The 16,804-nt window shown below is 39.8% G+C and overlaps 1 protein-coding gene across 2 annotated transcripts; it reads right to left on the reverse strand.

The window, feature by feature from the left end:
• Nucleotides 1–10,016: 10,016 nt before the first annotated feature.
• Nucleotides 10,017–16,493, reverse strand: PCK1 (phosphoenolpyruvate carboxykinase 1). Of its 2 annotated transcripts, XM_043984547.1 has the most exons (10): nucleotides 16,422–16,493; nucleotides 15,990–16,260; nucleotides 15,382–15,563; nucleotides 14,398–14,601; nucleotides 14,115–14,302; nucleotides 12,811–12,973; nucleotides 12,132–12,356; nucleotides 11,912–12,043; nucleotides 11,217–11,312; nucleotides 10,017–11,074 (listed from the first exon to the last, which is right to left on the reverse strand). In XM_043984547.1, exons 2-10 carry the CDS (start codon nucleotides 16,211–16,213, stop codon nucleotides 10,620–10,622), a joined length of 1,869 nt encoding a protein of 622 aa, XP_043840482.1. In that variant the 5' UTR covers nucleotides 16,214–16,260; nucleotides 16,422–16,493; the 3' UTR covers nucleotides 10,017–10,619. The 2 variants fall into 2 exon arrangements, with proteins under 2 accessions (XP_043840482.1, XP_043840483.1); XM_043984548.1 differs by lacking the exon at nucleotides 14,398–14,601.
• Between the last annotated feature and the right edge of the window lie 311 nt (nucleotides 16,494–16,804).

Genomic DNA, 16,804 nt, shown 5'->3' on the forward strand with positions numbered 1-16,804 from the left:
TCCTGTGTCCTCTTCTGAGGGGGGTCTTGGTTACCATTATTCTGGTACTGCCTTTCTGTATTCCTCCAAAAAGATCTATTTCTATTTTGATTTCGCCTGTAATTAGAATTAGAATTTCTTCTCCAAGTCCTACATTCTCTCAATTCATGCCCCTCCTTACGACAGTAACAACACACCTTAGTGTCCTTGTTCCGGTGTCCACATGGCTGACTAGGAATCGCTGGTGCCAGAATGCTCTGTTTAGGGTGATCTGGATCTTCCTCACGTGAGTCAAAGACATAATTTGCAAGTTCCTTAATTCTATCTACTGAGAGATTTCTCCAGTCTGGACATTGTTTCAGAAAGTATCTGCGTATTTCTGGCAGTGAATTATAAACAAATGTGTTGAGAATGATACAGGAATCTCTTAAATCTACTGGATCCAATCTGGTGTACTGTCTAGCGGCCTCACAAAGTCTATCATAAAATCTGTTTGGTCTTTCATTAGCCTCCTGAGGTAGGCTTAAAAATTTCTGCCAGTTTTCCGGTTTTCTAGAGCAAGATTCCATTCCCTTCAGAAGTGTTTCTCTAGCATCTTTTAATCTTTGGAAATCCCTATCATCATTATAATTCCACTCTGGATCCTTTAGAGGCCATTCCACATCGGCCTTACCTTTCGCAACAAGGGCATTTCTTGCTGAGATAATATCTGTAATCTCAGTTGGGGACAGTAAAGTTTCCAAAAGGCAAGTAACATCAGCCCAACTGGGTTGATATGCATTAAATATAGTCCTTAACTGTGAAATTACAGTGTTTGGATTTTTCTCAAAACTAGGGATGATTGATTTCCATGCGCTCAAGTCACTTGGTCTAAAGGGGCTATATTTTCTGACTTGAATTGGCACTCCCTTCTTACTATGTTCTATAGCTTCCTGCAGAGGGAGTAGTTTCTGCTGATCTGATTCTGAACTTGGATCATCTCTAGTAGAAACAGCCATTTTGAGGTCTCTCTCCATATGTGAGAGTTTCCCCCACATCATAACAATGATAATAACAAAAACAATGATAATAACAAAAACAAAAAAAAAACAACAAAAAAAATAAAATCCTTAGTCGTATGAACTATGGATGTGGTATTAAAAGGTATTTCAATTGCAGGCATAAAATTTCTACTTATATTAAACGTATTTTCCCAAAGATTCTCACGTATACTATTATACAAAAAACTTTTTGCTGCCTGAATGAGGAAAAAACCAATAATGTTATGAAGGACCATTGAATAAACTATTCCTCTAAGTCGGGATGTTATGCTGTCCCAATACATTCCGATGAGAAAAATCAAAGGGATGGTAGAATATTCGAGCATCTTGCCCTTTAAACTGGGCTGGCTTTTCTGTTTAAAGCAAGACTTTTAGAGGCTTAAAGTCTTTAAGGGAGATTAGACAAAGGGAAAGTCCGCGGGGGGGGGGGGGGGGGGGGGGGGGGGGGGGGGGGTATTTGGAAAATCCACCGAATTAGCCGGCTTATGGCCAAACTAGGGAGGGTGGGAGGGTCCTTAAGGTCCCTTCGGGGTCGCCAAACTGTGAGATTTAAAATTGGATATTAGATCATAAATCTCCCCTACTTAACCCTTCCCTTAATTCATCTCCCAGACTAGTAAATGGAAGAAGCTTCTGGTTTTCTAGATAGAGCCTTTATTGTATATAAGGTGTTGTTGATTAGAAGGATAGGAAAACAGAAATACAGTACAAATCGTCTTAAATCTAGGCTGTCTATATTCCTTATAAAAACTCACCAAACCGATTTAGGCCACCTTTGGAGTGAGTCAGACCGTCTGTGCCGCGCCGCCCGGAGTCCCGCCAAGCCGGCAAAAAAGGCTACTCCCCTTCTCTCCACCCCGGAAGTCAAAAAACCCGGCAGGCAGTCTGACATGCGCAGCAGGCGGACTGTACCCGGCAGGCAGTCTGACATGCGCAGCAGGCGGACTGTACCCGGCAGGCAGTCTGACATGCGCAGCAGGCGGACTGTTCATCTCCTCCCCAAAAGGGTGGTCCTTGAAAAACTGGCGTCTTTCAGTTATCCTAGCCGACTGTTAAAAACTTTCATATTTTACCACATGTTCTAATTGGATTTGTGTGCAAGAGGGTGTAATTCTTTAAAGAGGAATTCCTAAGAACCCCTATCGCAAACCCCCACTCTATTTTCCCATAACATTTAGGTTATAAACTTGGTTCTTAAAGAATTGACTGAAAGGTGCTATTTCATTAAGTGTATTTTATTTCATTAGGATTATAATAATGGTTTCCAAAAAATTTCTTTATTGCTTTATCTAAAAAGATACGTGAAACTTGTGTTTTGGGTGCAGTTATAAGTTTCTTTCAGCTCTGCTGGTGATATGGTATAAAGCTCTATAATGCTTAAATTTGAGAGCTGCAAGATTCTGAGGCGAAAGAACAAGCTTCACACCCAGCTAGAATGGGAAAGTTTACAAATCAGCTCATGTTAAGAAAGTAAGAAAGTAAGTTCCACCTAATTTTATTTAGCTGCGTTAGAGCCACATCTTAACTTAGTAGCAAAATCTCTCATCTGGAGATTTGAAGTATAACTGCTGTGTGAACTTTTAAAAGTGCCCTGTGTGGGGGCAGCTAAGTGGTAAGAGCACCAGCCCTGGATTCAGGAGGACCTGAGTTCAAATCCAGCCTCAGACACTTGACATGTACTAGCAGTGTGACCCTGGGCAAGTCACTTAACCCTCACTGCCCTGCCCCGCCACACACACACTTAACCCTCATTGCCCCACCAAAAAAAAAGTGCCCTGTGGCACCGACACTTAGCAATACTGACTCTAGCAAGCCTTTCATTTTAAGAACAGAGGGGAAGGGTAACCTCAAGCGTTTTGACCCATCCCTTTAGCTCCTCCACCCATCCTGTGTCTTACTACTCTTCCAGGGTAGTAAGAGAAAATGAGGTCACCTCTTATATTACTAACATTCTTACAAAGTTTATATTGTAGCAACAGTATATGGGATGATTTGTGATTATTAAAAATAAGAAGTTATACCTGAAATGGTATGTATTGAAGTTACATCTTGAGCCAACCCAGTCTCAACAGACTCCAGTCTTGGGGATTTAAATAAGAGGTCAATCTGTAATATTTATTCTCAACGACATGAGAGTATTAATAACTGACTCCACCCAAAGTTATGATTACTGATACTTGCTGTTTAAGGCTAAATCTCATGGGACTGTAATCGACATTATTCTGAGTCTGATTCCAAGTATGATTATCAGAAATGACATTAAGCCAATGAACCATAATGCCAACAGCCCTATCTGTGAATTGCTATAGGAGGATTTCTGTCTCAGGGAAAAGTTGGGAGATCAACTTCTGGCATGGACTGAGGTAGAATTCTCCTGACTCAGTTTTCCCAGTATATTTCCCCTTGAACAGAAAATTTTCCCACCCGAATAATTCTGAGCCTGGCCATGGCATTCTGTCCATACAATTGGCTGCCTATATGGCTCTTGGCCTAGAATTGACATCAAGATGGAGGGAGCATTTTCCACTTACTATTGTTATGTCCCTCTTTTTCTTTGTATGGCAAATTTCTATAATCATGGTAGGTGCTCAAGAGCGATATGAAGACAATATTAAATTTTTAATAGACTAATCCTGGAATATATCTAAGTTACTAGAATAAGATTCCATTCTGTAAGATTTAAGTTATTCATCCTGAAGTTATAGTCCTTTCCTTATCCTAAATAAGTGTTGTTATTGTTGTTTGCCCTTCATTTTTGAAGAGAACCAATGACATCACAGGTGATGTCTTGATTTGTCTATTAATTAGATTAAAGTGAGACAGAGTTGCACAAAGTCATCACCCTCACTCTTTCTTCTTGAGTCATCAAAGTCCAGCGTCAGGAAAAAAGTCAAGATGACTGTAGTAGATGACTTTAGTGCCTTCAATGTTTGACCAAGCTCTAAGTGCTCCACAGTGCCTGTTTCAGTCACCATCATGGATATTGGAACAAATTATTCTCATCAACCCATTCCACTGGTGAAAGTCTTGACCTACTTGGTATAGATACCCCTCTTACCAACAGGTTTTAGCCCATCAGGGTATAGCCAGGTACATGCCATAGCTTGTTGGAGGCACAGGTGAGAGTTGAGTGAATCAGGTAGACACCAAGATTGGATGAGCAGCCCTGAAAAGGGCTAGCAAGCCCTCCCACAAGAGGTGCTATTTCTCCCTGAATACCCCGTAAACCCCATCTAAGTACTAAGTAGATGAGTACTTCTGCTTGGTATCTGCCAGCTAGTAGTTATATAGTTGTATGTAAGGTTAGGATCTTAAAATAAACTTGTGTATAGAGCATGCTCTGAAATGCAAGAAAACTATGCAAGAATTCTTTAAATATGTCCTCACGTTTAGAGAGTGTTTAAGAACAGTGGTCTGTGTGACAGTAATATCTATTTCATTTGAAAATGTTTTGCTATAGACAACTATGTTTTGATACAGTTTGGAATTATTAGTCTATTTACACATCCCATCCCAGGTCTTTTGTTACAATTAGAGTAAAATAAGCATTGCTTAGGTAAATTCAATTGTGTGGAGATTAAATTTAAGCATAGAAGTCATCTACTTACAAATAATTCTGTTACCTATGTGCTCAGGTAGAGGATTAGATCCTCAGCAGCATCTCATCCTACTAAGTGGGGGGAAGGGGGGAATAGGCAGCTAAAATAAATAACTGAAGTAAAATTTTTTAAATAAAGCAATAATATATATATGTAAAATATAAATTATTCTAATGGTATACAAAGGCTTTGAGCCATTTCTAATAACAAGTTCTAAAAATTATGCTCAGAATTTTATATATGCAATTGCATTGTTCACCCTCTATACAAATCAGCCATTTAAGAGGGCTGGTTTTGCAGAAGAATTTAACAAAAAAGATCCAGGGATCTCTACAGGTGACCTGAACCAAAAAAAGCAGATCTGCTAGTAGAAACTGATCTGAGAACAAGCCTATTCCAAAATGCCCACGAGAGAGGAGAGAGGAGGAAGGGAGGAAGGAGAGAGGGATGGAGGGAGTAAAGGAGGTAGGAATAGAAGGAGGGAAGAAGGATCACTTGTCAGCATTAGAGAGGATTTCTGTTCAAGTACAGGTTTGTCTAGATAACCTGAAAGGCCCTTTCCTACTTTGAGGTTTTGTGAAAGTCTATGCAATACTGACAGAAAGGAAGGAAGCATCATGGTAAGAACAATGATAACCAATTTATATAATACTTTAAGATTTACAAAGCATTTTCTTTACAACAACCCTGTGAGATATGTAATGAAAGCATTATTCCCATTTTACAGATGACAACACCAAGAACAAGAAGTTAAGTAACTTATCAGAGTCAAATTGTCAGGAAGGTTCTGAGCCAAGACTCAACTTAGTTTCTCTAATCTGTGCTCTGTCTACTGAACTCTCCTGGAAGGATACCACAGAAGACAGGGAGAGGAGGGGCAACATGAGAGAACTGTAAGCCCATAGAAAGTATGCAAGTTCACCAGCTTCCATTTGACTGACTAAAATGATGATGATGGATGATTAAGAACATGATGATAACAAAAGGCCACTGGATTTAGAACAACATAGCCTGTATTAGAACCATATTTTGCTACTTGTCATTCATCATTACCTACTACCTTTGTGCCCATGGGAAAACTATTGCCATGCTCAGCCTCAGTTTCTTTATCCATAAAAAGAAGCAGTTTGACTCCATATCCCATGATTTCTTAAAAAGTAAAAATAAAATAAAAGATTTAGGCAAAGGCCAGTGTAAAGAAGTGTAACGATTAGAATGACGCCACCTGCTGGAGACTTACTGTAGAAAAGCTCCCCATGAAGTGAAGGTCTTTGAGGGCAAGACCAGGAGTCTTTTCTTTGGCATCAGGAAGTGACATATGCTTGTGGGGGGATGAAGGGGGGAGCCTGGCGCTCTGATTGGGACTCTTTCCTGAGGACTCCGGTGGAGAAGGGAGCTAGAAATGTGCTCTCCCATTAATAGATAAATGAATGTAGGCCTTTTCTTCTCTCTACCAAATTCTTATTCTCCTTAATAAATGCTTAAAAGTCTAACTCTTGCTAAAGCTTATAATTTATTGGCGACCACTCATTTGATATTCTAGACAGACTAGCTAGAATTTTAGCCTTAACAGAAGCAGCCCACAGCAGATTAACTGCTGCCTCAGCCTAATGGGTTCAAGTTCGGTCCAAGGTCTATGGACTCTGAGCTAAGGCAATAGGCCAGTACCAGGGAACCCCATTTATTCCTGGTGGTATCGTTTGTTGTTGTTGTTAACCTTTGGCACACTGCTCCTTGCTCAATGATTCTGATGAGCCTGACAGTAGGAAAAAGGCCCACGAGTAGTTGCCAAAATAAAAAACTGAGGACAAAGGCAATGTTACAGAAAGCATCTAAACCCTATAAACAGTTTCCATGCCAACTATCTCTGGTAAAGGGACTAGCCAGGCTACAGGGAGCTTTTCAACTGTATGCAATTTCTTCTCAGGATTCCTTTGTTCTGTGAGAAGAAACTTAGATGCATAGACTCAAACCACTAGAGCTGGAAGAGAATTGGAACAGAAAGTGTCAGGGCTAGAGTAGAGGTCACCTAGGTCTCTCTTTAAAAAAAAAAAGCTGGTGGATAGAGCACCGGCCCTGGAGTCAGGAGTACCTGAGTTCAAATCCGGCCTCGGACACTTAACACTTACTGGCTGTGTGACCCTGGGCAAGTCACTTAACCCCAATTGCCTCACTTAAAAAAAAAAAAAAGTTAAAAAAAAAAAGTTGGATTAACTAACTATATCTAGTATACTTACAGATTATACACATCTTTGTAACTCTTATATCAGCTGCCCATGACTTGCACGTTTGGTGCTCAAGAAATATTGTTTGATGGGTCAAAACGATGGCTGGTATAGTGAAAGGCAAGGAAAGACAGATCATTAGAACTGGAGGGGATCTTGGATGTCATTTAGCTTTAGCCACATTTCACTCTAGACTCAGGCTGTCCAGCCATCTCCTCCATAGCTCTGATAGCAGCCTACCCCTGGGTATACCTACTTTCCTCCCCATCCTCCCCAATTCTGAAACCATATTCATACCAGTTCTGCCACATTGTCTTATTCCATTAGGAAGCTTTTCTAGCACTGTGTTAAATAGTAGAGGTAATAATAGGCATTCTTGCCTATTCTTCTAATTTTTCTCTATTACATGTAATGTTTGTTTATGGTTTGCTTCTTCTTATCTCTGCCCTGCCCACCTTACTGGGTAGTTGCAAAAACAGCAAGATGCTATATGAGAACACAACAAATTGAAACTAATCACGTATACTTACCTCAAGTCACAATAATATATGCTGGATAGGGGCTATGCCAGGTATAGCATGGCTAGGAAATGGCTTACCCTTATACTAAGCTTATCCACATCTTGGAAAGCTCCGCTCACAACTCACCTCCTCCTAGAAGCCAGCCCTGATTAATCCACCTTTACTCTGTGCCCCTCACACCATACAAGTCACAGATCAGTAAATGAAGAATCAGGTGGTACAAACTTTGTATAAATTTTCAAGTTATTACCCATGAGTGGTATGTTTTCTCTCACCAAAAAAACCCTATAGATTCCTTGATAGCAGAGACTGTGCCAAGGGTAAAAAGCCCCACAACAGGAAACAGTAAATAAATGTTCATTGGCTTTCTGTGGTGACAAAAAGATGAGGAAATAAATGGATGCTCATTAATTGAACGAATGGCTGAACAAATTGTGGTATAGTAATATAAAGATATATTATCATACCATTTGTTGTTCAATTATTTCAGTCATGTCTAGCTCTCTGTGACCCTAATTGGGGTTAGATACTAAAGCTATTTGCCATTTCCTTCTCCAGCTCATTTTACACATGAGGTTAAGTGACTTGCCCAGGGTTAGACAGCTAAAGTATCTGAAGTTAGATTTGAACTCAGGAAGATGAACCTTCCTGATTCCAGGCCTGGTACCTTATCCACTGTGACACTTAGCTACCCTATTATTGTACCATAAGAAATGACAAATATGAAGGATCCAGAAAAGCTTATATGAATTGATTAAGCAAAATAACCAAAACCAAAACAACTTTGGGCAGATCACTGAACCTCTCTGGGCCTCACATTCTTCATTTCTAAAGTAGTGGTGGTGGTGTATGTAGGGGGTGAGGGGGGAGGTTGAACTAGATAACCTCCAAGGTTCCTCCCAGCTCTAGTTCTATGATCCTCTTAAAAAGTATAATAATCACAGTAACATAAAAGAAAAACAATACCACAAGACATCACTCAACTCAACTAATTGACCAAGTTTGGCTCCAGAGCACTTATGAGGAGGCACACCTACCTTTGTTTCTTCAGAAAAGACATTTCAGGATGAGTCATACACATGCAGTAACTCACATGGGTACAGCCCTTTGAGTCTGCTATTCTCCCACTGCTCCTAGTATTTTCCCATCTTACAAATGAAACCAAGGAAACCAAAGCTCAGTGTTATTCACTGGCTTGCCTGATACATAAAACAGCCAGACAGTATTGGAAATGAGACCCAAATCCAAATGTCCTGGACTCTAGGACTGGTTCTGCCTCTCCAGAAAAGACGATAGACCCCTGTAGAGTCTGTGAAAGCCTTCCAATTCATGCATGAATTGATAAATGGAGGCATCAGAAAATCCAGGGCAAAAAACCTCACTCAGAAGTAGCTGTATGAATTCTCAATCATTCATTAGTCAATTATCATTAAAGTTGTGTTTTAGAGGTAACTGGTGTGCAGGTACCCAGGACCAGAACCAAGCAATTCACACTTTGATGAAATAAAGGAGATTTTATCAGTCCTCCAATAAAGACCTCCTCAGTGAGGCAAGGAAAACTAAAGAAAGGAGTTTCATACCTTGTTCCATAGACAAATTGAGAGAGGAGGGGCCTCTTCTAGGGCATACCTGGGCATACCTTTTGCACGTATGCACTAGTAACCTGGTCCTACAGTAAAGAGGCATAAAGAAAACACCATCATTTTGAATTCTTATATCATTTCCCAAATATTTTACCCAGTGGTTTGGTTAATTAAGTTAATCCAAATAATTTTCTGCAGTACTGCCTCAAATTTTGTCCTCTTTCTACTTCTATTCCTTCCTTTCCTACTTGGCCCAATCAATGAAAGAAAAAAAATTAGTGCTTACAGTATGCCAAGCATTGTTTTAAGTATTTAGGATACAAATACAAAAGCTGAAGTTGAGTTCTTAAGCAACTTGAGTGAGGGTCTTTTGATTCTTTTCCCAGATGTCATCCATAGAGTTCATTTTAATGTAGACCACCTTCAAGTCATGTCAACCAATAGAATTGAATGATGCTAACCAATTAGCTTTGGTCAATATATCAAAAGAGTGTTAAAAACCCTTGGAAGACCTCATGAGGGGTCTTCTGGGGCTTTTTTCCTATTCCAGCTAACTGGCATGCTGAAGCTCTCTCCCTGCTTTCTCTACCAGGATGCCTGAGGCCATGAGAAATTGGGGAGACTGGTGGTCAATCCTTTATGGTATATTAATAAATTAATAATATGCTTACCCCAAAACTTGTGTAAATAGCAATAGTAATTAATTTTCAAAACAAAAACAACACAGGAGTGATGGCCTAGGTGGGGTATTTTGGTTTGGAAAGTTACTAGAATGGTGAATAGAGTCACAGGGAATAGACTGGCAAACCCTTTCCGGTAACAATGGCAATATTGAGTTGATCTCTTTCCTTCCTCTTTTATCTTTGTCTGTTTTCCTTCCTTCATCACTTGGCCTACCCCATCCCTAGCCACTGAGTTTGTCATAAATATACTTTTAAAAATTCCATTAGTGGGAATGTTTCAAATGATGTTTAAGCAAGGAATTTCTTCTACAGCTAGCCACCAGAGAGACCTAGATGAGTTTTTGCTGTGTGATTCAAAAAAATAAAAATTCAAGCCAAGTAAATTGTTTTCTACAAAAAGTTTATTGAATAATTTTATAGAGCAGGTCATGTCAAAAATTAGAAATCACAATAAATGTAAAGAAGAGTGTATAAAAATAATTTATACGATATATTATTAATAGTGGCATTTCATTCTAGTAAAGACTAACCAGTAATCTTTCCCAAGACTTTTCTAAAGATGTTAAATATGTCTTAATAACAATACATACAGGTGTACATACACAGACACACACAAACACACATATGTACATCTCAAGTATTTTTCTTTAAGTTTCATATAGTCCCCTGTGATAATGCTAAGATGAATGAGGGCTAATGTCTAAGTGTTCTTAAAGTACAACAAAACATACACTAGGTAGAACAATGGAGATATGACTAAGATTTTTCCCTCCCAATCTCTTATTAATCTTATCTGAAAAATTAAATCACGTTTCTCAGAGTTACTACCAGTCTCATCAGTGCATTCATTCTACTGCTACACCAGTGCATTCATTATGGTCCTGCCCTCAATGCCTGGTCATTCACCTGGCTAGGCATCTTATGAATTGAAAACTAGTCATCAGTTCCCCTGACTCCAAAAAGCAAACATACGATTCCAACTAGCCTGATTATATCTGGCTTATTCTTTGCTTAAGAGCACTGATTTCCCTTTCAATTTCATAAGGCAAGTCAGCATTGACTTGCACTTCAAAGTACTTCTCAATGTCCTCCACCTCTTTCTCCCAAAACTCCTTGGAGATGCCAAAGAGCTCTGTCATATTGATATCTGTCAGGCCCTTGAGATTGAAGGCATCTTCAGAAGGGATGTAACCAATGGGTGTGAGCTTAGCATTGTCTTCTCCACTGATCCTATTGAAGATCCATTCCAGGACACGGGAGTTCTCCCCAAATCCTGGCCAGAGGAATTTGCCTTCCTTATCTTTCCGGAACCAGTTGACATGGAAGATCTTGGGCAATTTAGCTGCTGGGCGCTGAGCCATACTGAGCCAATGAGCCAAATACTTCCCAAAGTTGTAGCCAAAGAAAGGTCTCATAGCAAACGGATCATGCATGATGACTTTGCCTATTAAACAGAGTAATATGAAATGCACGTGATGCTTTGGAGTCAAGATCTGACTGTGACAAATAATAGCCAAATGACCCTGGGCCAATTATACTGTTCCCGAAGCTGCAGCCCCTGTGGTTTAATTCCCCCCCCCCCATACCTTTGTGTTCAGCTGCTGCTGTTGCTTCTGACCGCATTGAAGCCCCAATAAATACTCCATGCTGCCAGCTCATGGATTCATAGACCAGAGGTATGCCTTCAACAAGAAAAAAAATGTACTTTAGAGCTTGGGACTCCACTCAGGTGCTGCTCAAACATGTCAATATGACCTGGAAGTGGCCCTTGGCTCTCCAAAACAACATCACTAGGACGTAAGTTCTGGCAGGTCCTACTGGACTGGAAACGTTTTCATGACAAGCTTATTGACTGACAATGGGACTGTCATCTGAGACCAGCTTAGTTACAGCTGTTTGCTCAGTGACTCAAGCAGTAATGATTCTGTCTTTTCTGTGAAACGTTGTCCTAGAAGTTAAGGTAGGCAATTTCCAATGGAAACAGTGAACATTTTCCAGATTTCTCTAAAAGCCATATACCAGCAGAGAGAGCATGGTGTGGGATAGTGACAGGCTGATATTCAGGAAGACCTGAGTTCAAATCCTTCTTCATAATCACTAGCAGTATGAAAACTGGATGAATCATTTAAATTCTGTAACTGAAGTGGTTCTTTACTATTTATCTAAGACATAAATAGATTGCAATCCACACTAGTGGAGGGAGGTACTATGCCCACAACAGAAAAATCCAGGTCCTAATAAACCATATCTTCTTTTAATTATTAATCAATGGCATTCTCACCAACAGGTCTACGGCCTCCAAAGATGATGCCCTCTATTGGAACTCCGTCTGGAGACTCCCAGGCAGGGTCAATGATGGGGCACTGGTTTGCAGGAGTGCAGAATCGGGAATTTGGATGGGCACAAGGCTCCCCTGGGCAAATCAAGAAGAGATGCTGGTTAGAAGCATACGATAGGAGCAATTTAGCATGTACATCATGGTCTTATTTGTGTGTTCTTACCATCCTCTGGAGTCCATTCCTTGTTTTTCCATGATGTAAGTGTAACACCTGGGCCTAAAGGCTCATCAATGCCTTCCCAGTAAATAGCCCCATCGCTTGTTTCTGCAACGTTGGTAAAGATGGTGTTCTTCTGAATGGTCTTAATAGCATTCGGATTTGTTTTCACAGAAGTTCCAGGAGCAACTCCAAAAAATCCATTTTCTGGATTAATAGCCCTTAAATTGCCTGAAAATTTAAAAACATTGAAGTAGAGGTGAATATGAAACAAGCATTTATATTGAAAATATATTCTAATTAGTTTTAAGCCAAACTTTTTTTTCCCTTTTCTGGTCAAATCCAAAGCCCGTTTTTGTATTCCTCAATTTCACACTAATTCCATTTTCTGGAATTTTGGTTTGTTTTGTTTCTGTAAATTACTATACTAAATTTTCTTTTGCTCCTCAGATAGCTTCCCATCAAACAACATTTTGATGGGCTATATATGTAAACAAATCAGCAACATATGGATCGTAATTTTAATCCATATTTTTAATTAAGGGAAAAGGCTCTCAAAAATCTATTTCTAGCAGAACAATTTCTCATGGAAATATTTGCAAATAATTTTTAAATGTTTTGAAAGCAAAAGCCCCCAAATTTTCACTTGATTCCCACAAGCAATAGGAAGGACCAAAATAGTTACCTTGCTCATCAAATTTCATCCAAGCAATATCATCACCAACGCATTCAACTTTCCAACCTGGGAGTGTTGGGTTCATCATTGCCAAGTTGGTCTTTCCACAGGCACTAGGAAAAGCTGCAGCAAAGTACTTCTTCTTACCCTCAGGATTTGTGATGCCCAGGATCTGTTAGAAAAGGAATCCTTTTAGAACAGCCATTTGTCCCCTACAGTAGGTCTTTCAAAAGCCAAAGGAGGTAGAAGTTCCTACTTCTAAATATTTGTTGTTAGGTATTAGTGTTTCAAAATGCTAAAGTCAAATCGACAAAAATATTGACAGGAGTTCTCCTTATAATTGTTTAGTTGTTTTTTTTCAGCCATGCCGAACTCTCCGTAACCCCATTTGGGGTTTTCTTGGCAAAGATACTGGAATGATTTGCCATTTCCTTTTATAGCTCATTCTACAGATGAGGAAACTGAGGCAAGTAGAGTTAAGTGACTTGCCCAGAGTCACACAGCTAGTAAGTGTCAGGCCAGATTTGAATTCAGGAAAATGAGTCTCCCTGACCCTAGGCCTGGCAGGCCTGACTCACTGAGACACCTAGGTGCCCTTAGAGCTCCACTCCTCTCTGGAAACCTTAAAATAGCCTAAACTATTACTTTGACATACTCATCAAATGGAACTTCCCCATATTTTCTGAAATGTCCGCACCATCTATGACTCACATAGCCCTACTTTTGCATTTTCCCCCACTTTCAAGAGTTCAGGTATTGTAGAAGGGGAATTTGAGCACCTAGGTTCAAATCCAAGGAATGTCACTAAATGATCCATGGGATAGTTCAGCAAATTACTTTGGCTCTTTGGGTCTCGGTTTCCTGAGTTGGAGTAGATGATCTCTGAAGTCTTTTTGAAACAGCTCTAAATGTATAAGCCCACAAGTCTAATTCAAATCTAGGCAAATATAAAAAAATTGTTTTGTAGAATTATATTATCTTAGAGTTGAATGAGACCTCAAAGTTAAATCTAGCTCAACCCTTACCTGAAACAGGAATCCTCTCCAACACTGGTCACCAGCAATAACCTAGGCTCTGCTTTGGAGCAGACAGTGATAAAGAGCTCTTACCTCATTACCAGCCTGTTTCTAGCTCTAGGGAGTTCTGATTATCATTAAGAGCCCTTGCATATAATAAGCACTTAATAAATGCTGGTTGAGCTGAATTATGCTACAATCTGCCTCCTTCAATTCCCACCCTATTAATCCTACTTCTTTCCTTTGAGACTCATTGCAGAATGGGTCTAATTTCTCATTTTTTGGCTTTCCTCTTACCAGCATATGCTCAGCAAGCCATCCTTCTTCCTTAGCAATCCTGCTTGCTATTCTGAGGGCAAAGCACTTTTTCCCCAAGAGGGAGTTTCCACCATAACCACTTCCAAAGGAAATAATCTCTCGGCGATCAGGAATGTGAGCGATGAGGGTCTGTTCTGGATTGCAGGGCCAGTTGTTGACTAAAGGTTCTATAAAACATGACATAGGCAAATGAGCATCACATCCTGTGAATGGAGTTTGCCTAAAATTTGGCTAAAGGCCAAACAAGTCTCAGCTCACTTACTTTTTAAAGGTAAAGGACAGCCCACAGAATGGAGGCATTTTACAAATTCCCCATTTCCCAGTGCTTCTAAAACTGACGTTCCCATTCGGGTCATGATCTTCATGCTGGCCACTACATAGGGTGAATCTGTCAGTTCAATGCCAATCTTTGACAGAGGAGAGCCAATGGGACCCATGCTAAAAGGAATGACATACATCGTTCGGCCTACAGAACAAGAAAGAGGAGATGAGAAATCATATAGGAAATCTCAGGCTCGATCCCTGCCCCCCCCCCCCCAACCAGGCCGTTAAAGACTGATAGATAGTCACATGTGAATTATTTCCCACTTGACACATCTTATCTTCCCCAAATAAACAACTATGAAAAGGAGACTGAAGTATATATTGGAATTAGATTAAATAGTAATATTATAACTAAACTTCACTTTGTCTTATTGTTTGGCACATATGTATCAGGCAGTTAGGTTGGACAGAGTGCTTGATTTGGAGTCAAGAAGACCTGAGTCTTAATCCTGAATAAGACACTGGCTATGTGACCCTAGGCAAATCACAACTTCTCAGCCTCGATTTTTTTAATCAATAAAATGAGGATGAAAATAGGATTTTTGTGAGAACCAAAGGAGATCACATAGGTATGATGGCATTTTGCATGCCTTAAGGTGTCACATAAATGCCAACTATCACTATTACCATTACTAATATTTAATATGTATGCTTAATATAATATAACATAATAAATATGCCTCTTGACTAGTAATTTTTACATGTGAAATCAGAGGCAACTATATTATGTTTCTACCGAAAATCAAAAATATCTTCATTGTGGTTAGAATCATAACGGTAGTGTGACCCTGGGCAAGTCACTTAACCCCAATTGCCACACTAAAAAAAAAAAAAGAAAAAAAAACTTAAAAAAAAAAGAATCATAACGGTAGAATAATCATAGAAAAGTATACACAAGTATACTTGTAAGTACTTTATTTACCTTTCATGCATCCTGGAAATCTGGCATTGAAGGCTTTCTCAAAGTCCTCCTCTGACATCCAGAGACCCAGTTGGCTAATTCCAGTCTTGGGGATTGGTACAGTGTCTCTTTGCTCTGGGGTGATAATGACAGTTTTGCTTTCAATTCTGGCCACATCTTTGGGATCAGTAAGAGCTAACCAGCTGGCAAAAGTGAAGAATGTATATGTTATTATTGCAGAGAGTTGAGACTAAATTTTAATAAATGTAGGTACACAGGGCTTCTTTCAATGAAATGCATAAAAATCTCAGGTTGAAGAAAGCAGATGAGCCTCATAAAAATATAACTGATGTAAGTGGGAAAATGGTTTAGAAATGGTCTCTGTCTTAGAACCCTCCCTCCCTTAACCTCTGTCAGTAGCACCTTAATAAACATTTGTGGAATGAATGAATGAATGAATGAGAAGTTTAACTAAAAGCTTAGGAGGTTTCACAAAATTGGTATATAAATCAACAGAATCATACAATAGTTCATTAAAGAGCCTTCATTAAGGCTTCCTTTCTACAGACACAAAACAAGAGAATGAGCATCCCAAATTCTGGTTAGGATTCTTAGTTTTCTTTCCTTACCAGTTATCATACTTCTTTAGTTTCTTGATCATGCCTTGTTCCACCATACAGTCGAGAATGTTTTTGTTCTCTTCCTCAGAACCATCGCAGATGTGGATTTTGTCTGGTTGACACAGGTGGGCATTACTTTCCACGAAGTCTCGGACTCCTTGGGGCAAGGTATCCAGGCTGCCCTGGACAACTTGAGCAGAGTGGTTCATGTTATTCTGCATCTGAGGAGGCATGGCTGGACCGGAAGAATGGAAGGGCAGGCAGAAATGACTGGCACAATCTAAAAGTGAGACAACAAAGACCTTTCAGTTAGCCTAACACCGTCAGAGGAGCTTTCAGCATTTTGTCTGGATTTCATATCACGAGACAGCTATTGCATCTGGAAATAGAAAATGGAACATTTTAAAATGATATACAGATATGTATAAAAGCTCTACTTACTTCTCTTTGGAGGGTCTCTGAGATGTAGACTTGTTTTGTTATTTTTCCAGCTTCTTCCTGCTGGAGAGTTTGTTTCTGAAAGCACACCCTCTTGCCTTAAATACTCTCTAGGAAGGAGAGTCCAGCCCCCTAATCTAGGATGAGAGAGGCCCAACCCCCTAATCTAGGATGAGGGAGGCTTGGCCCTTACGTCAGAACAAGATTTTTTGGACAACTGCCAAGGACTATTATAGATGGGAACAACAACTTGCGACAATAATGGACAGGGGGTGAGAGGTGATGTTATCCCTTATCACTTACTTAACAGATACTTGATTAATGAATACTAGCAGTTTTTTCTCCACTGGACTGCCCCCAGTGAGCCCTTGCACAATTTGTTGACT

This window comes from Dromiciops gliroides, chromosome 2 (assembly GCF_019393635.1).
Source record: "Dromiciops gliroides isolate mDroGli1 chromosome 2, mDroGli1.pri, whole genome shotgun sequence".
In the NCBI taxonomy this organism is placed as follows: domain Eukaryota; kingdom Metazoa; phylum Chordata; class Mammalia; order Microbiotheria; family Microbiotheriidae; genus Dromiciops; species Dromiciops gliroides.

Coding starts and splice junctions, on each gene's coding strand:
- PCK1 (XM_043984547.1), bottom strand. CDS start 16,213: ATGCCTCCTCAGATGCAGAATAACATGAACCACTCTGCTCAAGTTGTC. Junction 14,303..14,397: donor CTGTCCTTTACCTTTAAAAA/GTAAGTGAGCTG, acceptor CATGTTTTATAG/AACCTTTAGTCAACAACTGG. Junction 11,075..11,216: donor AGCAGCAGCTGAACACAAAG/GTATGGGGGGGG, acceptor TCTGTTTAATAG/GCAAAGTCATCATGCATGAT.